The 26838-nt window shown below is 39.3% G+C and overlaps 3 protein-coding genes and 1 pseudogene across 3 annotated transcripts; all 4 read right to left on the bottom strand.

Moving 5' to 3' along the window:
- Positions 1-3540: 3540 nt before the first annotated feature.
- Positions 3541-10209, bottom strand: LOC103443911 (cleavage stimulating factor 64). Its single transcript, XM_029101927.2, has 10 exons — positions 9861-10209; positions 9540-9618; positions 8814-8988; positions 8235-8268; positions 7889-8133; positions 7736-7813; positions 6909-6944; positions 6337-6810; positions 5786-6028; positions 3541-4087 (listed from the first exon to the last, which is right to left on the bottom strand). The coding sequence occupies exons 1-10, from the start codon at positions 9889-9891 to the stop codon at positions 3938-3940; spliced, it is 1545 nt and encodes a 514-aa protein (XP_028957760.1). The 5' UTR covers positions 9892-10209; the 3' UTR covers positions 3541-3937.
- An 8451-nt stretch (positions 10210-18660) lies between these two features.
- Positions 18661-19538, bottom strand: LOC114825060 (protein SMAX1-LIKE 8-like). The gene is made up of 3 exons (XM_029103392.1): positions 19522-19538; positions 19055-19369; positions 18661-18901 (listed from the first exon to the last, which is right to left on the bottom strand). Exons 1-3 carry the CDS (start codon positions 19536-19538, stop codon positions 18661-18663), a joined length of 573 nt encoding a protein of 190 aa, XP_028959225.1.
- Positions 19539-24266: 4728 nt separating this feature from the next.
- On the bottom strand, positions 24267-25282 carry LOC114825059 (granule-bound starch synthase 1, chloroplastic/amyloplastic-like; annotated as a pseudogene).
- Positions 25084-26549, bottom strand: LOC139196022 (stromal 70 kDa heat shock-related protein, chloroplastic-like). The gene is made up of 2 exons (XM_070821685.1): positions 26187-26549; positions 25084-26035 (listed from the first exon to the last, which is right to left on the bottom strand). Exons 1-2 carry the CDS (start codon positions 26547-26549, stop codon positions 25304-25306), a joined length of 1095 nt encoding a protein of 364 aa, XP_070677786.1. The 3' UTR covers positions 25084-25303.
- Positions 26550-26838: the final 289 nt, after the last annotated feature.

Below are 26838 nucleotides of genomic sequence, written 5' to 3'. Positions count from 1 at the left end.
TCCTCTGCCTCTTCCACGAAAGCTTCCTCGACCACGTCCTCTTCCTCCAAAATTCTCTTCATAGGTCACCTTTAGTGCTTGTTCCTCTACGCTATGTCCAATCATCCGCTGCTCATGCACTAACAAGCTACTTTGCAGTTCATCAATTGAGAGAATATCCAAGTCTTTGGATTCCTCTATGGAACAAACCACATAGTCGAATTTAGAAGTCATCGATCTCAAGATCTTCTCAATGACTTCTACATCCGTCAACTTGTCACCATTGATCCTTCTCTTATTGGCAATGGTCAGGGTCCGACCAAAGAATTCATTTACAGTTTCTCCTGGCTTCATGTGAAGCATCTCGAACTCCTTTCGAAGTGCTTGCAACTGTGCTCGTTTAACTCGAGCAGTCCCTTGATACTTCTGTTTCAACGAATCCCAAATCTCCTTAGCCGTATCTTTGTTCAAGATTGTTTCCAAAACAGCTCGATCGATTGCTTGAAACAGATAGTTCTTGGCTTTCAGATCTTTCAACTTTTGATCTTCGAACACTTTTCGTTGTCCCTCCGCAAGTGAAGCTCCTTCTGCTGCTGCAGGGATTCCATGCTCCACAAGACTCCAATATTCCTTTGAACGTAGGAAATTTTCCATAAGCATTGCCCAATGGTCATAATGCCCATCCAGTTTTGGAATAGATGCCTGCACAAAACCACTTCCTTCTCCTGCCATATTCTCGTACCTCTGCACTCAAAAGATTGCTATCTCTCAAGCTTTTGATCAGGAGCCCCAGGTGGGGGCTCTGATACCAAATGTTAAACCCTAGTGTTTGTCGAATGAGAACTTTGTAAACTGGGAGGAATTTCACTTAGCATTAAACAAAGAATAAGCAGGCTATATAAGCCTTACAAACGGAGGAAAAGATAAACATGCAACCCACGTTAAACATTATCCTAAACGTGGTATAAGACTAAGTCAAAAGGAAAACAACTTCTACTGATCCCTAAAAGCTAGGGTTTATTCGGCCATGCAGTTAAAACTGCTTACATTAACAACCCGATGTTTACGTAGTGGATAGAGCCACTACGTCCACTAACCTAATAATCTAACAAGCTTTCGATTGCTCCACCTCTCTCTCTCTCTCTCTCTCTCACTCACTCTCTCTCTCTCTCTCCCTCCCTCTCCCTCTCCCATCCAAGCCAGTGTAAGCATGTCTGTATAAAATTGTTGGATACGAATATTCCTTTGGGGGTAGAGAATTATACATGTTTTCGTGTTTGGTATTTAGTGCATATAAATTGTGTTGATGCACAAAACCGGAGGTCTTGGAACAACGTAAATTCGACCGTGAATCTGCATGAAATGTAAATGACACAAGATGTATCGTGGTTCACCCCAAGGTTTGGGCTACGTCCACACTGATTGTATTTCTCTGAGAGTATTTGTGAGGGAGAGAGTGTGAGAGCTTTGCTCTAGATAGGAGAGACTTAGGGTTTGTGAGGGTGAGGACCCTTTTATAGAATAAGGGCTCCTCCCCTAATTACATATTTGCCCCTTCTTTTATTACATAATTACATTTAAGTCCCCTGAGTATTTATACGAGGTCCTAAATATGGTATAAACAAATTGTATGATTGATTTAGTTATCTGGATCTTATGGCACATGTAGTATAGAATACCGGTTTTGTGTGTTTCTAATTCTTGTGATTAATAGAGAATGCGGATCATGTTTGTAGTAATCTCTCTCTCATCTTGCTTTAGCTCATTATTTGATTTTTCGATTTGAAATTTGGTTGTGGTGGTTGTGGAAAGAAGAAGGAAGGGGTTCTTGAATGAATTATTGTGATTGTGGGGTTCCGAAATCATAAAATAGGGTATATCAGTGGAGTATCATTGGGGCATCATCACATTGTTGTTGTGGTAGAGTTGGTTTATAATCATAAAAGGAGTATCGTTGGAATGTCATTGTGGAGTAATTGCACTGTAGTTATGACGTCCTTGTAATGTTGTTATTTGAGTGGAGGTTTAACGTCGAAAAGAGGATTGCCATTGGGTTTCGTTTGGGCGTCATTGCTCTTTTCCCCCTTTCTGATTAATGAAGGGTAGTATGGACTCTTCACATGCAAATTTGATCAAAAGATTAATTTTGTGGGAGAGGGATCAAAAGTGCAACCAAAACACAACAAGTGATCAAATTAGCTAAGTTTCCTAAGAAATATGTCTTGGTTAGTTGGTCGGAAGACGGTTTTAAATTATTTCTTACAATTAGTTATTTAAGGTATTAAAAGGTTAGGGACCTTTCAAAAAAATAATATTTTACATGCAAGGGAGTTTATCCAAGCATTGTCAAATTACTTAGTAAGTCGCAATATATGTTTGGAGGACTTAACATTAGTAACAACTACTCTCCGACAAAATTAATTTCCATACGTGGTTATGAGTTTTGTAATGGCCATATATAGTGATTAGTCAACCCAGTTGTACTAATAATTCGTTGTATTCTTGGAGACAATTACCGATCAACCACGAGCACCATAGTATGGCGTAAAATTATGTCAAGGAAAAAACCTCTAACACTTGCCTCGATCGATTTTCAGGTTTTTCTAATTCATTATGTCATCTTCATTTAACATTTGGTTGATCATGTGCATGTTTTAAATTTTGTATTTAATCTATATGATAATTATGAATTTTATGGGTGATTAATATAGCAATTAGACCCTACTTTTTCAACAAATTCATTACAAACTAACGCCGGCCAAAAATTACGATTAAAAATCAAGAGGAAGGCGTGGAATGACGGTAGAAGTGGGAGAAGCTTTGGAGAAGTATGTGAAAGAAAGATGAGATTGGTGATGCTGTCTGCACAAACTTATCTAGTTGGTGTGCTGCAACAAAATTCAAGGTTGATGCTCAATTTGTATGTTTATTCTTGATGGCTACTCTTTTTAGAGATCTAACTCGCCACACTCGATATGATTGTAGATGCTTTTAAAGACTATTTTGGGACATTTTCATCCTAGAGTATACTTCTTTTTTTTTTTTTTTTTTTTGCGACGAATGATAGAATAATCTACACTATAGGAAGGAAAGATGGTTTAAACCTATGACAGCAATGAGTTGAGAAAGAAAATCTTATTCACCAAGATAATCCCCCACTTCATACAAATATATATTATTAGTACAATATTTTCATTGCATACGTTAAGCCAGTTGGTTAAACAGCGTTTTACCCAACCCCCTAAACCAAATTTGAATCCCTTCCCCAAAACTGAGCATGATGTGTAATGCATCATCACAACGATTATGCATCTCGGCGGTCTAATGATCTTCAAACGCAAAATATCAGATTTATTCAAATACAAATATTGACCACAACCTTTAAATACAAATTGTTGGGAAAATAAAACATAATCGACCGCCCTGCAAGCAAATTTGTAAATGTTCTTATTCCTTGTTCGCCGGGCATCGAGTCATACACCCTCAATACTTCCAAGTAACTGTAAATAACAAAACAACTGAGGAGAAACCAAGTGACGATACAGATGATGAAGCGATCCATGAAGCTTTCATAGACGAAACGATACGTCCACGAGAAATTTTTGTAGTATCTGAATAAACCTCGAGCAAAGTACATAACGTTTGGAGCAAAGGATTGTCAAAAGTGAAGCAACAAATTTTAGCTGAGGGAACGTAAATTTAAATGTTGCGATACAGACAAAATTTTGCTATTCTAACTAATTTACTGACTAGACTAGAACACAAGCTTGTGTAAGCTACACGAATATGGTAGTACTCCTGCACTGCAGATCCTCTGAATCGACTCCTTACGTGAACATACTGTTACAAACAATCAAAATCGATTGAATCAATACCATGCCTTTTGTTGCTCTAGCAAGCAAGTTGGTGCCTGCACATGTAACAACTTGCTGCATCAAAACTGCCATTTATGACTCTGCTACGATGGCTGAATCTGATCTCGCCGAAGCAACTGTTGGAGCTTTATTACTTCTTGTTGCTGTTCCGGAGACAATGAACTCAGTTTTTCCGGTGTTAGGCTCAAAACTTGTTGTAGTAGAGCAGACTCCACCCCAGGGTGAAGCTCAGACTGAGAAAGATTAACCATGATGTCAGATACTCCAGATCAAATGGCAAATTGGAGCAGTATCTCTTATCCGGTTGTTTTTTGAGAAGAACAAAGTTTATTATAATGAACTTCATCATACAAACAGTGAAAAAATTAATTGCATACTATATAGTAAATTGCATCAAGATTCTGGAGCGACCATCTCACAAAATGCTTCAAAACTAAAACAGGAAACTGAAAATACACGCATTCACATATGACTGAAGCACAAACTCTAGGCACATGTTAGATACTGTTAATATGTGCTAGCATTCTAAACATTCTTTTGGAACAACTTGTAAAAAAGCTACAATTCCAGAAAAGCACAAAAATGTGAATTTCTAAACTCTCAAGACGACCTTTCAATCCTCACCTCCACCTCTTTATACTAATTCAAGAAATACCTTCACTCCCTATTAATTGCTGGCCCGTGTAACACCAAGCAAATCTCCATACCCCGAACTTATTCTTAGCACCTGCATTATCAATGTCAGAAGAGCCTGTTACTACATTCACAAAACCCACCTTCCTCCTCCATCCATCTGCATCTTCCAAGGAACATCCTAGGTCTATAATATGGACTGATCCTAGGCACCAAAACGAAACTTATCCATTATTCTGCTCCATTCTACAATGGTATATGGCTCATTGAAACACCCAAATTAATATGCTTAGGAATTCTAAAGCGCAGAATTGATGACACCTAAGACATTGATCATGTAACATAAAGAGGGTCAAAGACAACTAACGTAGGAATCCAAAATAGACCTAGAGTACAAGTGTAAATTACATTAATTCCAGGTAACAAACAAGCACTCAATCATGTAGTGCCTGGCACTTGGATGAGCTTATTTATCATACTAAAAAATTGGCTCTTGCATCATTAAATCACTTCTAAATTCCTTCTAAGTCTTTATGTTATATACGCTGGTTCATCAAGAACCCACAAGTAAAATCCTTTGAGGTGTTGATTAATCACTACAGATGATTTAAACCAATAGTTCAGTATCCAAATGACTTTCTTTTCCGAACCTCCATCCACTAGTTAAGAGAAAATTAGCCCCTTTATCAGAGAGAATTTTGTAATGCTTAAGCTACAAAGATATGGGGAATGTCACAAAGCTTTTCCCCAATTGGCTGAGAATATAAAGTCCCACATTGTTTTCTGTCTATCTAACATTTCAATTCATAAAAATCATATGCCTTTGCACTTGGTTTTTCTATTAGATGCTGTAGAAGCAACATGATATCAGAACAAGCAGTTCGTTAGGTTTCAGGCCTAATTTTGTAAAACATGCTCCACATCACAATATAAGGGAGAATATAAATTCATGTGAGCGCACATGTGAGGGGATGTGTTGAGTATATCAATTCTCACATCAGGTATTCTAAGGCTTATATTTCAATGTATAAGATTTTAGGACTCCACCTAATGCCAATTGGTTAATACTTTTTAGATGACCTAATGCCAATTGGTTAATACTTTTCAGATGGAGGCACAGGCCTCAACATAAACTTAATAAAAATTTGTGCCAGCAATTCATGATACCAAAAAAATCAGTGTCACTGAGCAGCAAGACAACTTTTCTTTTCACACAAAATTTTCCAGTTTCAAGACCGAACTAGCTGCAAAAATATGAAAAACAACTGGAATAAAGTAATCACCAGGGAAGATATTACCTGAGAAATCTGTTTCTCAGAGTGCTGTACTTCTTCTGACTTATGAACAGGTTTCGCAGGCAAAGCATGGGGCAATACAGACCCATTGGCATTAGGCACATTAAGACCCACTCTTGACAAAGAGCTACCCCTTCCATCATCCAATTTCATTAGCTTTGAAGAACGCTTAACTGATTCTACAGAATCATTAACCATTTGAAAGGATCTGTCCCTGTTGATTCCTGAAGACATTGAAGAGCCAGGCTGTAACAAATAAAGCAAAGTTAGATAACACAAACAATGACAAAAACTAAAAAGCTAACTAAAAGCACAAAACGATGGAGGTCAGATAATTTTTTCACACCCTAGTCCTCTGAATTTTGTAAACACAAACCTTCATCCAGAAATTTTATAAAAGTCAACTAAAATACAACACAACAAGCATAATGCATTACATAAAGTTTCTGTTCAGCTTAACTAATTATTCTATCCGCCTTTGCAACCAATCCTCTTTTTCAATCAAACGTAGACATCAAAATCGAAATTATCACAAGTACTATAAAATATGGCACCTGGAAACTGGCTTCAGACACAGGACGAGGTAAAGAAGAATGCTGTACAGTAGCAATTGGATTAACCATATGAGTGTTAAGCCCAAAATTTGCACGTCCAACCTGACCCGGGTGCTGTAGTAAAGAAGGCTGCATTTTCTGGTTTGAACTAGAAGAATTTGTAAGCTGAGTTTGGGGTCGAATGGACAAACCACTTGAAGACTGAGGGTGTATGGGAGGAAGTGTTGGAACTCCAGATTGCCCCAGTAATGAGACCTGTTGCAAAACATGGTGGTTTGCATGTTGTGGAAGCGGCATTCGAGGGTGCGTGGGTTGCTGTTGGGGTGCAGAAAACTGGCTTCTAACCAATGGATTTTGAGGTACAGCAGAAAATTGGCCTTCTTGCACATTGGGCACCAACCCAGACTGCAAGGCCTCGTTGAATGGAGGCTGTGAGATATGACCTGAAGCTTGCCTGATATTTGGCATCCGCAACTGAAAAGGGAAAGTCAAAGTCTTACCATTAATAAGTTAATTAAGCACAAGTACTTAACAATATTGATATGACAACAGTTCCAGGTGGAGAAACGAACCATTTGTGAGCTCACCATTCCAAGCATTATTTGTGCCTGAAAACAAAGTTAAGATATCAACACTATAACAATTTAGCAAAAGAAACAGCACAAAAGCACAAGCGGAAAAGGTTATGGAGTATGTTGGCCCTTCAATTTCCAGTGGGAATCATCTAGATCATTAGCAGGTAACCAAAAGCATGACAGGGAAACAAGAACGCTTCTACATCAAGACAAAGATACTCAATGCAGATGAATGCGGCTGTTATATGCTCATAATTGCTATGTAAACAGCTTTTACTCCATGCTTAATGGTATGTTCTAAAAGAGAACTTAAACTTTCATGTCCCTGCTCTGTCCTCCATCTAATCAACCAATATCAATTGGTGAGCTGTTAACATCTGCAGAGGCGCTGGGAGAGGGGGGGGGCAATAGGGAACGGAGCTATTAAAACATCATCCAAATTGAGAATAAGGTAAATGTAACAAACGAATAACGCAAAGCCTACACACGGTGGTCATTCCAATACGCTTCATTTAGTAAAGAGAGTCCCAATTTGACACAACAATTTGTCTCCCTTTTACAACTAATTATTCAAACAACTTCACCTTTTGGAGAAAGCATGTCTGAAGGACCTCCCTAGACAAGGAAACCAGAAGTATACAGCTCAATCAAATCTACTCTTCCGGGAAGTTTATGGTCAGACATCAGGAAAACCTCTCAAACAAAATTACATATTTACAAAAGAATAATGCATAAAAGCTTTAACAAAAGGGTAGTATCAAAAAAGAAATTTACTGATTGAAATTTGTACCACATAAACACTAATACAAATAGTCAATATTCACCTGGAAGAGGGCTTTTGGCAACTGTGGCCTTGCAAGCAATAGTTGACGAGCTAGTTCTTTGTTTTGTATAGCCATTACCTATAATTAGAAAAAGTATGAGAAACATACCAAGATGGATCCAAAATAAAGAAATAAGCTTCTTCAATTTCTGACCCTGAGTTCTGCCATAATTTGATTCAACTGACCCCTAGACATTTTGGCCAGATGAAGTGTCAAGGGATCATTTGGTGGTGCCAATTGATTCTGCAAGCCACTTTGAGCTGACTGCAAACCAGCCTGAGCACCACCTAGAGCTCCTGCCATGACGGTAGCTGCAGTAATAGCAATATGGAGACCAATTGGCTGATGTTGAAGAGATTCTGCATGAACAGATGGTCCCCCTACTTGTTTTTGGGGGTCTATGATGTAACCAAAAGAAAAAGATAGCACAATTCAGACTTCTCTTAAATCAAATAATAACTCGGTAAACAAGAACAAGAAAAAAGAGAAGAAAACTAACCAACATTAGCAGTCAGTCCTGGTCCACCACGACCCTGCAAATGGAGAAAAAATTACCTTAAGCTTACAATAAAACCAACATTTATATGCACTAATACATACGCAATCCTGGCATAACCCCCTATTCAACTGTCACTACTAAGATGATTTATGTCACTCGTTTGGTTTATTGGCCACATTTCCAAGGAAACAGTACTATGACTGATCTCAAAAGAATACAGAACATTTAAAAAAAGGAGGGATATAGAGTGCAAACAATCTTGAAACAGATTAACCGACTAAAATAAGTCAGACAAACCAAAGAAAACAGCCAAAATATAAGTGTAGTCCAGCCCTTTTAGATACTGTTAATTCCAAACCAATGGTCAAGTAATCAAAGTGTTGGACAATCCAGGTCAGACTGGTCATCCAAGAATTTAGAACCTACAAAATATCCTTCTAGCTTGGTAAAGCCACTTCTAATAATAGAGTGGGGACAGTAAAAGAAAAAAGACTACAGTGGTGCTAATTAAATGACTTCAAGAAATTTAGAAAAGCAAAGAAAATGGGATAATACTGCAGCTAAAAATCTCCTATTCACCTGTTCTCGACTTCTGTCAGTGCCTTTGTCATTTTCAGCAAAATCAACTCGTAATTGCCGGCCATTGATTTCATAACCCTGAAGATTGCGACGAGCACTTAGAGCAGTCTCTTCATCCTTGTATTCGCAAAACCCATAACCTTTTGGTTTCCCAGTCTCTCTATCAATAACTAGTCTGAAAGAAAAAAAAGGTTGCATAGAAAAATATATTAAAAATATTCGGCTACTTCCAGAACACCTTAAGTTTGGCTACTTGCCATGCAGTACACTTACTTCACAACCTAAAAAATATTGTAACATCAGCTACACGAAAATAGCTAGCTAATACAACTTCGCCTCTAAACTCACTTTAAAAACTGTAGACATTTATAACGTATTTAACATCCTAGAGCATATAGCTTCACTAGCATAAGAAGGACAACCTATTTAACATCCTTTGAAATTCAACTGCATCTAAATTATGCAAGGTAAAGATTATGTTTGTTTTTTCTTCTGAACAACGACAAATCGGTTTCTAAGTGAAACGTAACAGCAAAATTAAAATTGAAATGGACAGGAAGAAGAGGATTCGTAAAATTGTAAATTTGTGATTAAATTATATTGTTTTTTCTTCGGAATAATGATAAATCAGTCTCTAAGTAAAACATAAAGCAGAATTAGAGTTACATTTTAGGGTTTATGTAAAATTGTAAAGTTTGTGATTGGGATGGGAGCCAACTGACTGACCTGAAAGATACAACAGGACCAACCTCCTGGCAGATTTCTACAAGCTGTTCCTCAGTGGCATCGTAAGGTATATTCCCCACTGCATCACAAATAATTCAACCACAGAAAAAATAGCATCACAAATAATTCAACCACAGAAAAAATAACATCAGAAATTACCCATATAAAATTTCAACCCAATTTCTGCAAAACCCTTAAGAAATGGCATTCGGACTCAATTGAACTCGTTGCGATTGATTTAGAATCAAAATCGAAGCCGCAAGATTTCATAGCAAAACAAAGAGAGGATGAATGAATGAATGAGAGAGAAAGAGAGATTACCAAAAACGCAGCGGTGCTGAGAAGCGGCCATGAATCTCAAGAGGAGAAGAAGAAGAAGGTGAAGCGCTGCTTCATCTTCTTCCCTCTTAACATCCTTTTCTGTTCTTCGCTTTCAGTGTTTGCGATTAACTCCTCTCGCCGAGACGAACTTGGGAATTGTGAAATTCGGGGAATGCGAAGTGAAGAAGAAAGGGCTAGCAGCGGCAGGCAATTGCAGACAAGGTCGAGAGAGAGGAATGAGAGAGAGGAGATCGATTTGGTGGAGGAAAACAGAAGAAGCAAGAAACTGCTGTTTTTGAATTTTTATTGTCAATTGGATTTTTTGTCTTATTTAGGAGTGAGAAAGAATATCGGTGATATTTGTAGGTATGATATACTAGGCCTAAAAAATTTGTAGGCGGTGTTTGTTTGCGCTCACTAAGTGGGATTGGACTAGACTAATACTGTGTTTGTTTCATGTTGGGACTAATATTAATGAGACTAAAGGGGACTAGCATAGACAACACCCTTCACTAAGAGGTCTTAGCGAGACTCCCCAATAACCATGAGACTAGCTAAGACTATCCTCTCTCGTCCTCGTCATGCTCAACAACCACTTCTGATAGACTCCTCGTCATTTCCGATCACTTAGATCATAATAAAATATTAATAATTTATATATTAAATAATATAATATTAGAATTTGTTATGATCCAGCTTCTTAGTCCAACACTGCACCAAACGTTTCACTAAGTTAGTCCAGCTTAGTCTAGTCTAAGTCAGTCCAGCTTAATCCTTGAAGCTAGTCAAGTCCAAGATAATCCGGCCCAACAAACGCCCCTGTAGTGTTTAGTTTTTTTAAATTACGAGTTCAAAACCAAATTATTATGACATGTTCATTGAGTGGTTAAGCCCAAATCTCCTGCTCTTAGCTCTTAGTACAAGTATTATTATATATAAGTTGGTGCTAATGATTTTGGATATGACATACATAAATCATAAAGAATGAGGATAAATATAGAGGTTTGTTTATATCATATTCATTCATTCTCATACATCTTTATCCTTATTGTCATACCAAATAAGTACATTTTAGCTCTTGCATTTCACGTGTTTACCAAAATACGCGTGAAAAATTATTCCTCTTCTTTAATTTTCTCAGGTGTTTACTAACACATTAAATTAGAAAAGTACGAGTTTCCCATTAAATTCATAATCGACCACTTGAAAATAAAGCCAGAATTGATATTAACAATGTTTATAAGTTCTACGAGTCCTTCATTCTTATGTTTTGGTTACGTGAACATTCCTCTGGTTCTTAACTTTTCATATGTTTACTAAGTTATGAAATTAAATAAAGTGGGTTGTATTTAGAAATCCGCAATCAAATATCTGTGTTTTTTCGATTGATAACTTACCTCATTACTTATGTACTAACCTTCTTTCACAAGCCTAAACGTGTGCTAGTTGACATTTAATTTGTTATGAAAAATAACAAATGAAAGTAACAACCCAATAAGTGAATTTATGTTGAAATTACTATTTTAACCTTAGTTAATCAATTGTAATGCTACGGTGTTCTAGATAAGAAAATCGCAAAATATGGTATTATGAATGATTCACAGACAAAAATAATGGGACACAAATACCCAAACGTTATAATATTATGAGCCATTCAATGTGTGGATGGCCAACCCACTACATCCCACTCATCTCACTCTACATGTCCTTCCACAAGGAGCTGCCACTGCTTGCTTTTGGTGCTCCTGCTTTGCCTATAAATCAAAGGAGATACGAAGAGAATAAAAATAAGAGAAGAACGGAAGAGAGAAGCCAGAAGGCTCGTGGCAGAGAGAGGAAAAAGGGAGGAGAGAATAGAGAGAGTTATCTTTGTAATCTTATTATTTCAGATTATAAATGAAAGCATCAGTACTGCCCCGAGGACGTACTCTAGTCACACTGACTGTAAATGAACCTCGTAAATTTTGTGTCTTTTTTATTTATTCTACTGCACACACCGTCTTCCACTGCACACACCGTTAATTTTAAAACACGTTATCAGCACGAGAAGCTCTCGTGTCAGTGGAAAGCACAACGCCACAAATCATGTTCACCTCTGTCGCCTGGAATCTCACAAATAAGAAAATCATTTCATTTCATCCTAAAATCTTTGTACTACTGATTTTCTTGAAGCAAATATATATATATATATTGTTGTATGACTATATATCATCATTTACAGAAGCAAAAGAGTACAGACTCAAAATTCTTAGAGAATCTAATAGTCATGTAAACAGCCTCGGAACTTCAACTTGCAGAACTCGGATTGAAATATTTTCTTCTTCAAAGTTGTTCGTCCGCCCAGTACCTACAACATATCAAATTTTTAGAAAATTCCAACGGTGCGATCATCGCAGATGCCTGAAATGCCAAACCAGTTTCCAATTTCCGCAGAAAATTGGACAAGCACCTTATGAGTACCAAAACTCTATTTCGGTATCTCAGATCGAAATTGTTTCTTCACGAAAGTTGTTCGGTATCCTCTTATCCATATCATACTAAAATTTGAGCTAAATCTAAAGGTTTGATCTTCTCATAGGTTGCAGACACACTTGACTCCAAAACTTATGAGAACCGTTTTGACTTTTTCAAAACTCACGAAGGAGGAACACCAATTGAAACTTATTATTACTATTATTTCCTGAGTAACCAAAATGACTTCAGAACTGTGAAATAAAAATAAAAATAAAATGAATCAAACAAAAGAAAGTGGCAGACTAAGAAAAAAGAAAAAAACAAAAGATGAGGACTTAATCATTGCATTTTCTGTTTTGGCATATTTATGTGCATGGTGTTGGTTTAAAGCCCTATCACAAGTTTTGTTTATTTACAGTGGGTAGAATTATTACCCTTTTCTTTAAAGCTTTGATATTTATGTAAATGGTGCTGAATCAAAGCCCATGTCACAAGCTTTATTTACTTAAAAGCAATTTATTTACCATGGTTGGAATTACCGCCTATTGCTTTAATTTATTTATTGTACTTATTTTTGTTACGATGAGTACATACTAGACCTAAAGTTTCTTGATCAAATCAGAACCTGAAGTTTCTTGATCATCATCACATAAAATGATTAGACCTGAAGTTCTATCATGCAAAAAGATCAGGAATGAAGTCCCTAGATCCTCAAGATTGGACATGAAGTTCCTTAATGAGTACCTTAAGTTTGAAGAGCTGAAGTACCACAACTTAATTGTAATGAAAGCCATGAGAATCCCAATTCATAGGCTATTAAATAAGGACCAGAAGTTCCTTGATTTATGCAAATGATGATATAATGCATATTCGCTGGAGAGTTTACATCTCGAAGTTTTGATGATTATTGCATGTCATTGGGCATTGATGTTGAACACCATGTTCCTCATGTTCATACTCAAAATAATTTAGCATAAGCATTTATTAAGCTGATGAAATTGATTACCCGCGCTCTAGTCATGAAAAAGAAATTGCAAGATGGGTAAATACCATTTTACATAATTCATTATTAAGTTCGGTTGAGACCAGTTGCCAACCATCAATATTTCTCAGTACAACTCGTGTTTGGGCACCAGCCAAACATTAACATTTACGAGTTTTTTATTATATTATCTATGTGCATGTAGTACTACCACAACGTACTAAAATAAGGCATCAATACAAACTGGGAATTTATGTTGAATTTGATTCACCATCTATCATTCAACATTTGGAACCCTTGACTGGGGATATGTTTACCACGCGGTTTGCAAACTATGATTTTGATAAGACAGTTTTCCCGCCGTTGGGGGGAGAAAATATCATTCTAGAATAATGATGAGAAAAGACAGTTCCAGAAAAACGAAGAGAATTTGTCTTATTTTGATTTATGAATCAATCAATATAAAAACGAAGTGAGAATGATTAAATGATGCAACGATATGCAAGTCAAATGCCAAATGCATTTAATGATGCAACGAAAGTGATAACATCACATATACTTGTTGATGTCCCTGTTAGACAAAATAATGAGGCAGTAAATGAGTTATCTGTTGCACACCTGAAGCGTGGCAAACTCTCAGACTCAAAATGTTCAAGCATTCAAAAAAAAAAAGAATATGGCACTACTGAATTATTGCATTCCCGAAGCATAATTGTTGCATGTCAGAAGCATGACAGTCGCCACATGGATACACGTCCCAGAAAGGACAATCCGCGGACATGGGAATGTTGATGTCTCATGCATGAAGCATGATAGACGTATAGATTCCCAATGATTCAACTCCTAAAAGTGGAGATTAAAATCCAAGCTCTATAACACTCCAGAGGAGGTTATGATCCACATTCTCTAAATTATGACTATTCTGGAAGAGATATTGTTGATGCACAAAACCGAAGGGGTCTTGGAACAACGTAAATCCGACCGTGAATCTGCAAGAAAGTAAAGAACACAAGATGTGTTCACTCCAATGTTTAGGCTACGTCCACACTGATATTGTATTTCTCTATTTGTGAGAAGATTGTGAGGGTGAGAGCTCTCAGAGAAAGAGAGAGAGTTTGAGAGAGCCTCTATTTAGGGGATGTGAGGCTTCTCTCATTGTGAGGGTAAGGAGTTCCTTTTATAGAATAAGGGCTCCTCACTTATTACATATTTGCCCCTTTATTTATTACAAATTACACTTGAGTCCCCCGAATATTTATACGAGGTCTAAATACGGAGGCCCTAAGTATGGTATAAACAGTAGTCCCCCAAGTCTTCAGTCAAGAGAGTCTTTTGGCTAGAGACTTGCAATTCAGTCCATGTGTGGGCCGAAGTAAGTAGATGTCGTCTAGAACTAAATACTTGATATGAGGCGGTGCCCAATCTGAAATGATGCTCAACTAGAAGTAGCACATGTTGCGAGGCTGCTCTACTTGTGGCTTATGTTGCCTTGGTTTGCTCAGCTTGTGGCGTTGAAGGTGAAGGAGTTCCTTTTATAGAATAAGGGCTCGCTCCTCAATACATAAATGATGGGCTAGAGTTGATGCTCGCGGCGAGGCGGTTGCTCAGCGGGCAGCGATGCTCTCTAATGATGGTGAGGGAGTCCCTTTTATAAAATAAGCGCTCGCTCCTCAATACATAAGTCATAAGCTAGAGTTGATGCTTGCAGCGAGGCAATTGCTCAGCAGACGACCATGTTCTCTAATGATGGTGAGGGAGTCCTTTTTATAGACTAAGGGCTCGCTCTTCAGTACATGAATAATGGGTGTTCTCTAATGAAAGTGAGGTCCCTTTTATATAATAAATGATCGCTCCTTAATACATAAAGGATGGGCTAGAGTCCCCCAAACATTTTTCATGTGGCCCAGTTGTGGAAGCCCAATATATGGTACATAGTGTAGTCCCCTAAGTTTTTAGTCAATAGAGGTTGTTGGTTGGCGACTTTAAATTCAATCCATGTATAGGCCAAAATGGCGGTTGTTCGGAGGCGGTATTTGTATACCCTGTACTGAAGCTTTGTAGGTGAAGCTTTGAAAGTGAAGTTTTGTAGCTGGAGCTTTTATAAATGAAGCTTTTAAAGCTGCAGCTCTCGAAGCTGGAGCTCTGTAAATGAAGCTTTCAAAGCTAATTAACATAAGTGATGCTCATGAATGTTTATGTTGATTGACATGAGTAATACTGATGGATGTTGGCATGAATGATGCTCATGAATGTTGACATGAATGATGGTCATGAATGTTTATGTATGATTATCATGAGTGATGCTCATTAATGTTTATGTATGAATGACATGAGTGATGCTCATGTATAATTTTGGAGTACTGGACGTACTTTTGATCACCTAGTGGGTGATAATAGCGGCAGGATGCCGAATAGTTTTGGAGTATTGGGCGTACTTTTGATCACTTGGTTGGTGATAATAGCGGCAAACTGCCGAATAATTTTGGAGTACTGGCGTACTTTTGATCACCTGGTTGGTGATAATAGCGGCAGGTTGCCAAATAATTTTGGTAATACTGGATGTACTTTTGATCACCTAGTTGGTGATAATAGCGGCAGGCTACCGAATAATTTTGGAGTACTGATGCGAAAATTATCTTAACACACAAATTTAACCCTCTTTTGACAATTGTAGTACAAGTATAAGTAGGGAACGTTCTGGACCGGGGATTATGAGGGCTTGCTAATAACCTCTAAACTGACTCAAAAACATAAAACTAAACTTAAAAACACTTAACAAGACTCACAAGACTCAAAGCAAACTTAAAATACTCAAAACAACTTAAAACAACCAAATAAACTTAAACTAGACACTAGGAATGACTTTGGACGAAAATTGACTTTTACTTGAATCAAAACACTTAAAAACACAAACTAAAACAGATTTGAAACACTTTAAAACAAGAAACTAAAAGGGGGGTTTTGATTTGGATGAAGTTGAAACAAACAAACAAGTATGAAAAACTAGACAGATTGTTAAACAATTTTGAGAAATAAGATGATAGATGGGATAGCTAGAGGCTTTTTCTCCACACATGACATGTATGCAAATAACTTGATTTCCAGTTACTACTTCATTGAATTATGAACGACAATGCTCCAAATTAACCGTGACATCACTAGTTAACTTTCAGATTTTCCTTGTTTTATTGGATTGGATGACATTATTCGACAACCCAAAACATTCTTCTAAAGTTCCCTACATGAAATCATAATAGAGATACAATCAAAGATCATTACGTTTAATAAAAACCATAAGCATTGACAAAGCACTTGCAACTATGACATCATGTCACTCATGCTAGGAATTGAACTTAACGCGATCGTTTATAAGCGACCTTCACTACATGTGAATAAAAGTTTGTAACGATTATGTGAAACTTCCTTATATTCTAGCAACGGATTTATGCATGCCAATTAAGCGTCGACCCTTAATTAACAAATACAAATAAGTTATCAATCAAATAGTTAAGCCAATTGCATTCACGATTCAAGAGTTTATAACTGGAATTTATCAAATTATATTGCACACATAGTCATGGCTTTGAAATCACCCCTAGCCAAGAGGAGTTTAGCCACTCATATTTACAACAAAACGAAAGGAAATGAATTTAAACATTAGAAACAAAAGAAAGAAAACACCTAAACGCTCCGACGATCCAAGTTGGACAGCAAGCACGTCCAAGCACTTTCCTTCCCTTCCTTTGCTACGACACAAGGTGTTGGTGAGTGTTTGAAGGTTTGTTTGTATGGAGGAATGGATGTGAAGATGAATGGATGTGTTTGGATAAAGGTTGTGTTGAAATGGGAGTGAATGATCTAACCAAGTATGAACTAAATTTATGTTACACACACTTCCTTTTATAGAGGAAGTGCATGGCAATGGAGGGGAATATGGAGTGGTGTAGCAATTGAGTGCAATGATGCATGAAATCTGAAATGATGGAGGGAACAAGGAATGGTGTAGCAATTGAGTGCAATGATTCAATGTAATGATGCATGAATCTGAAATGATGGAGGGAACAAGGAATGGTGTAGCAATTGAGTGCAATGAGTGGTGTTTGAAATGATTCAAAGGTGAAAGTGAAGTGATGATGCAAAGCATGGGGGTAAAATAGAGTGGTGTTGCAGCTAGGGAACATGAATGATTGTGCACATGGTAGAGAAAGGAAAGGGAGGTGGAATGATGCAACAAATAAGTCAATAGAGGGAACATGGATGATGATGCACGGCATAGGAATCCAAAGGGAGTGCAATGGTGGTGCACGGCAATGATGGAAAGGTGAATGGTGGAGTGACACCCCTTTATGGCTGAGCTCTTTGTTCTTTTTACATTAATTCTTCTTTCTCTTTAACACATTCCTAGCCTCTTTAGTCTTCAATTTCGTCCATCCACCTTGCTCCATGCATGTGCTATTCATTCCAAGCCCAAAACTGCTCCAAAATGCATCTTATTGCTTTATAAGGCCTATGGACCTATAAACACACAAAAATAGCTTAAAATACATAATTAACTAAGAAATAATAACATAAATTCATGAGAACAAGCTAACTCAGTCGCATAAATATGCTCCTATCAAGTACTGGGCGTACTTTTGATTACCTGGTTGGTGATAATAGTGATAGAGTGCCGAATAATTTTTTGTAGTACTGGGCGTACTTTTGATCACCTGGTTGGTGATAATAACGGTAGAGTGCCGAATAATTTTGGAGCCATAGAGCCTGGCTCTTTTGGGCATATGGGCTTTCGCCCTCCATATAACATTCTAGCCCATTATTTTGGGCTTGTCATTTTTTTTTATATTTTTTTTGTTTTTTTTATTATTATTACTCTTTGATAGGGTTTATACAGATGTCTCCGAAAGATAAGAAAAATAAATTACATCATTCAAAAATAAATCCAACCCTCAGCTCAATGGGTCACGCCCATAATTCCCTTTTCTGCATGCCATCACCACCGCAATTATGTCTGCTTCTTTTTATCCTCTTTTGCTTTCTGCTTTTGCTTTTACTTTTCTCTTTTCCACCACACCTCTCTCTTTTGCTGTTGTGTTTTCTCTGCAACTTTGAAGCTTGCCTCGCTTGAACCGACGAATAGAACTCATTGGTGATAGCTTGCACCTCTCTTTTTTGCTTTTGTTGTTCTCTTTTCCACCGCACCTCTCTCTTCTGCTTTTGCTTTTTGCTTTTATTATTCTGTTTTCTGCTTTTTCTTTCGGCTTGGTTGCTGCTGGGACCTTGTAGTGGGATGGTAAACAGCTTCAGTAGTCCCACAATGTTCAGAACAATCCCAGGCCCCAAACTCTACTCTGCGACCCGACCCATCTATTCGAATCTCAAATTCACCGATTCTTCATCGCTATCCGCGGTGATAAAGTTTGAGACATCATTTTCAGCTGAAATTACAGACAACCCAGACAGGTCTGCCGGCAAAACGCCGTCGTCTCTTTTCTCCAGAGCCTCCACGAAGCTCTTGAGTGCGTCGTGAGCGAATATGCCCACAAGCAGAAGATTCCGCCCTCTGTTTCTTCCGAGAATTTCTCCTATTCTCCTCGAATTCTCATCCCTGTCAGTTAAAACAGTTCAGGTCGGGCGACCGGGGTCCGGGTACTCGGCTAAGTTGCAGAGAAACAAATGATGGTGGCCTCTGGAGCGCGGGTATATGAGAAGATGAGGAAAATGGAGTAAAATTGCAAGCTTTATTTCTGAGCTCTGAAACCTCGCTTCAGCGAAAACCCGACTGACGACAGGGTCGTCGAGAATCGACAGAATCAGGTGCTGGAGCTCTACTTTAATGGCAGAGAGCGATGACTGCTGCGAGAGCTGGTGGTATATGTGGTAATTTTCGGGCTGCCTGCGCTGGTTGGCTTGGGACCGTTTGATGGCGGCCAAGAACGAGTTCGAAACGGGCGGGTCGTCGACGAGCTGGGTCGAGGAGACCCTGTCGAACGAGATGCTGAGGCAGAGCTCCAGAGCCTTGAATTGCAGTTGGGGCGAGTAGGCGGAGTTGTTCACTCCATTGGCCAATGAGGGACTGAATTTCACTTTCAGAGAGAGAGATTAAGGAGAGAGGGAAAGGGAATTTCAGATCCAAACAAAGAGTTTCAGATCCAGAGACATAAGGAAACAAAAAGCAGAGGACTTTTCTGTTTGTTTGCCGAGAAAATGGAGAAGTTCATCGACTACTGAAGCTCGACCACCATTGTTCCAAAGCTTGGATCTGAAAACTAAAATCTGGGTTTTACTCTGCAGTGGAAACTACAGAGACCCAGCAAGAAGAAAAGGGGTGAATAAAGCAGCTATAAATGTAGCAGCTTAGAGAGAGAATCTTAGGATTTTTAGAGAGAGAGTGGTGTTCTTGGTTTTTGTGATTTTTTTTTTTTTTTTTTTTTTTTGTAAGAGGATAGCAAAGTGAGAGATAAAATATTTGGTTTCTTGGGGTTTTTGCAGATTTTGCAGATTCACGGCGGAGGTGAAAAAAATGAAAGAGAATCGACATAGTTTTTCGGGTCGTTTCCCACAGACGGCGTCAAATGTTGATGCACAAAATCAGTGAGGACTTTATTACAACAGAAAATGTTAAGTTTGTGACCTTCGCTATATTGCTCCGATCACTAGTGTGGATAAGTATGTAAATAAATAGGGATAGGGAAGCAAACACAAGATGTACGTGGTTCACCCAGATTGGCTATGTCCACGGAGTAGAGGAGTTCTCATTAATTGTGAAGGGTTTACACAAGTACATAGGTTCAAGCTCTCATTTAGTGAGTAGTAGTGAATGATTTAGTACAAATGACTGTAAACACGGAAATTTCCTGCGATGAACGAGACAAGAACACGTGTACAAAATAATATTTGTATTGATGATTTAGGGGTTACAATCTCTTCTACAAATTTAGCCTCTGATTCTATCTTTGCAATGGATGGATTTGATGTTGTTGGTCCAAAGGGCCGTCGGGGCTTGATCTTGGAATGAACAGTTGTGCAAATTTGTTGACGTCGTGGATCCAAAGGGCCGTCGGGGCTTAATCTAGGGATGAACGAGTGATGAACGATGGACACTTTCTTCAAGGGCCGTCGGGGCTTGATCTTGAATTGATGGAAGTTTTTCAAGGGTCGTTGGGGCTTGATCTTGAAGGTTGAGTTGACGAAGAACGAAGAGGGCTTTCTTGATTCTTCGGGATTTGCTTAGGAGCTTTGGAGTTTCAAAGCTTCAAGGTTTTGGTGTGAGGTGAATTGGTTATGAATTGGTGTCCCAAAATGAATGCCTTGGCCTCCTATTTATAGAATTCCAAAACTTGATTTTTTGGATTTAAATAATTAGATGAAATAAATCATTTCTGCCAGGTGTTGACACGTGTCCTGTTTGATGACTTTTCTGATTTATTTTGATTTTTCGTTTAGTCACATGCTATGTGTAAAATTTATGTGACACATAAACATTGAAATTTTAATTATTGATCAACATTTATTTTACCGAAATTTCGATGTCTACAAATGCCCCCACTTCAAGGCGCGTCGTATACATGTGCTTGTCACGTGTAGAAGATGCGTTTTGAAGTCCCTTATTGCAGATGTTGATCCAAGGGCCGTTGAGGCTTGATCTTGAACTGGGTTGGTGATTTCTTCAAGGGCCGTTGGGGCTTGATCTTGAACTTTGTTTGAAATTTCTTTTCAAAGGCCGTTGAGGCTTGATCTTGAAGGTTGAAATTGGACCACAAGGAGCTTCATGTGGTAGATGATCTTTTGCTTTGGTAGTGGGTGAATCGGCACGTATTTTGTTACGCTTATTGACTTTCCACAGCTTTGATCTTGAACTGGTTCGGAGGATTTTCTGGTTTCCCCCAATTGTTGACTTTCCACAGCTTTGATCTTGAACTGGTTCGGAGGACTTTTTGGTTTCCTCCAATTGTTGACTTTCCACAGGCTATTCTTGAACTAGGTTTTGATTTAAGGGTGGTAGACACTTAATCTTGAATCGGACTTGTGATTTCCTCAAGGGCCGTCGAGGCTTGATCTTGAATTTGGCTGGAAACTTCTTCAAGGGCCGTTGAGGCTTGATTCTTGAAGGTTGACTCGAACATATTGCAAGCAAGCAAGCACGAGGTGAAAGTGACGACTTGTTGCTTTGTTCAATCTTTCTAATTCACACCTGAGCAGTTTGGTCAACGGTATGATCTTCAAGATTGATGGGCTTTTCTTCCAGTTGGTGACTTGATCTTTAAGGATTTGATTCAAGGGTGGTAAATCGGCACGTGTAGTTCACAACGTCTAGCGGGTCGACCCAAGAATTTGAGGGTCAAAACAGGTCCACCAAACCCAGAGTGATTGAAACCCTAATGATATGAGATACTTTTGATTTTGAAGAAGTAACAGATGAATCGACTCGTGTTTTGTTGTGCTTGTCTCTACATGCTTCAAGGTATCATTTTCCCTTGCCTTATCTGTTCTTCAGGCAGATGTGGTATTTTCTCTAGAAGCATAAGATGTTGAAACAATGGGTATTTCGAGGGTAGTGCTAGGTAAGCAATCAGGGAAGGGTTCCAAGCAGTTGATTCCAGATCGGAAGTTTGATACCAAGTGCTGTCTGATTGCTTTCTTTCTCCTTGTCCCACAGGTAAAAAACAAGGACAAAGAAAAGGATAGGGAGAAAGCATGATATGAAATACTCTTGCTTTCGAAGAAGTGGTGGCGATTTGACAGCGTTGCACAGCGAGGCTTTGTTCTTCGACGATGGTGCCGCCAATATGTTTGTTGAAACTTCTCGAGCTCTTGGATTCAACTCAGACTCCTTCTGCTGGGTTGGTTGATTGTGCAAGGAAGGGGAGATTTGATCTTGAAGGAAATCAGCACGTTGTCTCCACATGCTTCAAGGTATCATTTTCACTTGCCTTATCTGTTCTCCGGGAAAATATGGCATCTTCTTCGGAAGTACGTCAGCAACTGAAGACGAGTACTCAAGAGCAAAGCCAGGTAAGCAACCGGGCAAAGGTTCCCGGTAGTCGGTTCCTTGCCCGGAGTTTGAGTGGAGGTTCCGACATATTGCTTTCTTTATCCTTGTCTCTGCAGGTAAGAACAAGGACAAAGGAAAGGACAGGGAGAAAGCATGATATGAGATACTCTTGCTTTTTACCCTGGTGATATGAGATACTTTTGCTTTGGGTGTCATTTGTTTGCAGAGGTACTCCAGAAGATGAAGAAAACTGGGTATTTCGAGAGGCTCTGCTGAGAGTGTACTCTCGAAAATGAGGAAGGGTTAGGCATTTTTGCAGGTCTGCCTTGCTATGGACGGTGAAGGTGGACAGTTATAGGAAGTTCTTTAATACCTGTAGAGGTACTATTCTTTCACTCGTGTTGGCAACCATTGAGTGATTGATCAGTATGGCTCTACGCGCTTTCTTCTTCATCAGAAATCTTCGACAAATTGCCCGTAATTTCCGCAAAGCTAAGTGTGCATATGACAGGTGCTGACGAGGCTTGAAAAAGACTGGCGCCTCTTCGATATCTGAGATTGGTGCTTCGACAAATTATCCGTGATTTTCGCAAAGCTGAGTGTGCATGTGATAGGTGCTGACGAGACTGAAAAAGACTGGCGCCTCTTCGATATCTGAGATCGGCCCGTGGTTTCTGAGCAGCCCAGCTTTTGAGAAAGCATATGTCTCTTCGATCTCTGAGCTTGCCTCTTCGATTTCTGAACTCGCCTCTTCGATTTTTGAAAGTGCTGATTTTAAAAGAGAGGCACGCATCACATTCCAAAGCACACTTGAATTTTCCGCCTGTAGAAGCTCCCTACTCGCACTTCTAAGAACTTGATTTGTCCGACCTTTTTTTTTTTTTTTTTTTTTCACACCTTTGAAAATGTCTTGCCCTTCTGACCGTCGTCTTAACTTGAATGTCGGGGAAGATAATGACATATCTTCTTCAAACAACATTTGGCAGCCGTCCTTCGTATCTCCCAATGGTCCTCTTACAGTTGGGGATTCTATGATGATGAACGATACAACCGTTTCGGTGGTGGCCAGAAATCTTCTCACTCCTAGAGACACTAGGATGCTTTCCAGGCGGTCCGACGAGCTGGCTGTTCAGGACTCTCTGGCCTACAGCGTCCGATGTGCAGGTTCAGTTTCAAACATGGGCCAACGCCTTCTTGCTCGATCTCGTCAGGTTGAGTCGTTGATGGCTGAGGTGGCCAATCTTCGGCAAGAGGTCAGGGTGCTTAGGCACGAGAATAAAGAGTTGCACATGCTCGCAACTAATTACTCAACAAGCATGAAGAGGAAGCTTGACCAACTGCAGGAGTCCGAAGTTCGGATTCAGAGTGATCATCAGAGGTTTGTGACGTTACTCCAGCAGCAACTTCTGCCTTCGTCCTCTGGCGCTTCACCAAGTGTTGAAGCTCCGGATAATCAATCTCTGGTGCTTCGTCTTTCTGGAGCTCCGCCGAGTGAGGAGGCGCCACCTGATCATCCTTGAAGATCCCTTCCTGTAAATTTGATTTGACTTTTTTTTTTTTTTTTTTACGCACTTGTAATTTTTTTTTTTTTTTTTTTGAGATATCAATGGACATGCTTTATTTTATTCAGTATGTTGTGCTAAAACATATATCTGACTAAGATACGTTACTCCTTCTCTTTTTTTTTTTTTTTTTTTTTATTTAGATGGTACCTGATGTGCACTATTCTTTTACTCCCTATTTTTTAGAATGAAATTCGTCGTCTTCCCCCTGCTTTCTTCCTTTCAATTATTCTGTCTCCACCACCTATTTCCTTTTTCATACTTGCGAATAGTAACGTACACCATGACCTGCCTTTCTTGTTTTTTTCTTTTTTTTATCATTTCCTTTTGGATGGTGCCTGTCAATCACTTCTTTTCTTTGCTTTCGGTGGCTGGTCACCATTTGAAAACTTTTTTTTTTTTTTCTTTATATATATGGTGCTTTGTAGGGATGGAACTCGACGGACGGTGAGCTGCAGTCGAGGCTTCATGACCGGCTAGTCGTTTGACGGCGGTTTATTGAAGTTCTTCGATGTTGTTTGTCACGGACGGAGAGAAGGCCTTTGGGTGTGAGTTGACAAACTTTGGTTTTGTCAATCTCATTCACAGGCAGCAGCCATGGCGGAGGTGCAGAAGCAGCTGGAGCTTGAGGTAAAATGCAAGGCATTGAGCTTCACTACCGGCTAGTCGTTTGACGGCAGTTTATTGAAGTTCTTTGTCGTTGTATGGGCTAACAGTCAAGACCTTGTCTGATTCCAAGATTATTGCTTTCATCCAGTTAATTTTCCTCCCCTTTACTGGTTTGTCATACCCGTCAATGAATTCAAACGAGCTCTTGAATTCATTGGGCAGATTGAGAAGTGCAAAGTCAGCGAAAGCAAATCTGCCTTGGTAAGCAATGTTGTGAATGCAAACGGCTACTTTGGCGGTCTTGTATATGCCTTTAGGCTTATATATGGCTTTCAGGTAGCATAGAAGCAGGGCGGTGTGCCAATCGTTGGCAATGAAAACAACTTCTTCCCCATATGGTCCAGAAAAATATTTGCTGCTGTTAAGGTTCAGAACTCTTGGTGCTACTAGAGCTGCCTGGTATAGAAGGCTAAAACTACGTTGATTGTCCTTGAAATCGACTCCAGCGACCGGACCATAAATTTTGGATGCAGTTTTCCCCTATACCCTCTCGAGAAACAATGGGTGATCCACGAAAACACGATCAACTCCTCGTTTGTAGCAGTGAAAAAAAAAATCGAACTGTTTCGGTTTTATCTCCCACTTTAAGCTCAACTGTGACTTATGTACCCCATGCATCCTTGTACTGATCATAACGCGGAGAAATCGTCATCACTCGATGCCCATTTGCAGCCATAGCCGGTGGGAGGCCTCCAAGAACATCACCAAGTCCACCAGTTTTACTCCATGGACCAACCTCAGTTCCCAGAAACACTAAATTCATCCCACTTCCACAAACAATGACTCATGAAGTCTTCCTAGTGCTGTTGACGGTTTTGCCCCCCAAATGCGTATCTCCTGAAGTAGATAGCACTTCAAACACACCATCACCAACCTCAAGTACTGAAACATCGAAAGTACCACCTCCAAGGTCAAATACCAAGATAGTTTCATTGTTCTTCCTGTCAAAGCCGTATGCTAAAGAAGCAGCAGTAGGTTCATTTATAATCCTAAGAACTTCCAAACCAGCAATACGGTCGGCATCTTTTGTAGCAGTTCTTTGAGAGTCATTAAAGTAAGCAGGCACAGTGATCACTGCTTTACCAACTTTATCATTCAAAAACTTTGAAGAATCATCCACAAGCTTCCTCAACACCTGAGCTGAAATTTCTTCAGCGGCGAACTGCTTGCCGATAGCAGGGCAGTCGGTCTTGACATTCCCATTCGCATCCCTTACGACCTTGTACGAGACCTGCTTCGACTCCTCGTCCACCTCAGACATCCTCCTCCCAATGAACCTCTTCACAGAGAAGAAGGTGTTCTCAGGGTTCACAACGGCCTGTCGTTTGGCAATCTGGCCCACAAGCCTATCCCCGTTCTTCGTATACGCCACCATGGACGGAGTAGTTCTCTGGCCCTCGGTGTTGGTGACGATGGTGGAGCTGTGGATGATGTCCTTTATGATCCCATCTATCCATGCCGTGGCGGCAGAGGAGGTCGATTGGAGGGCGGTGAAATTGAAGAAGCGTGGTGGAATCTAGGGTTAGGACTCACGGAGTGCAGTGGAGGTGACGATAGCATCCTCAGTAACAGTGATGGAGGTGACCTCCACCTTAGCATAACGTGGGCTGCTAGAGGTAGGGTTGGGTTGGGAAAAATGGGGAAAATTGGAACTGGAAAATGGGTACTTTGAGGGTGTTGGGTTCGAAGGAGGGGAAGGTAGGGACGGAGATGGTGGTTGAATTGTCGGCGGCGAAGAAGATTCCTGCGGCATAAATGGCCGATCTGGGCGAAGAAGAAGATGACGACGTGGGTTGATTCGAATTGGGAAAGTGGGTTTTGGTCTGAATGTTGAAAACATGGGTGAAGTGGGTAATGAGGGAGAAGATGAGAGCAGTCTCCGCTACATGGTTCTGATTGTTGCGGTGGTGAGTGTGAGGCCGAATTTGGGTGGAGAGCTCGGAAATTTCGATGAGCTTGGGCCTGGATGGAAACGCGTGGAGCTTGGGCCTGGGTGGCCTCCTTTTGAGGGCTGATGGATATACATACATATATATATATATGTATGTATATGTATATAAAAGAAATCTTTTTTTTTATTATTATTATTATTTATATATACACATATTATTTTTTTTTAAATACATAAATTTTTTTTTTTTTTTTTAGATACATAGTAATCACATATGTATTTTTTTTTCTTGTAATGAAATTGGCTTTCATTAATAAAACATTTTTTTTTAAATTTTATTTTGATGTGACTGAACTCGAAATTTAATGTTCGAGCTGCCTACGTACCCCTCCAAGGAAAAGATCAAGTCAAAACGTAGTTCAGATGCA

The sequence above is a fragment of the Malus domestica genome, chromosome 05 (assembly GCF_042453785.1).
Source record: "Malus domestica chromosome 05, GDT2T_hap1".
Lineage (NCBI taxonomy): Eukaryota > Viridiplantae > Streptophyta > Magnoliopsida > Rosales > Rosaceae > Malus > Malus domestica.
This window is presented reverse-complemented; position numbering and strand designations above follow the sequence as displayed.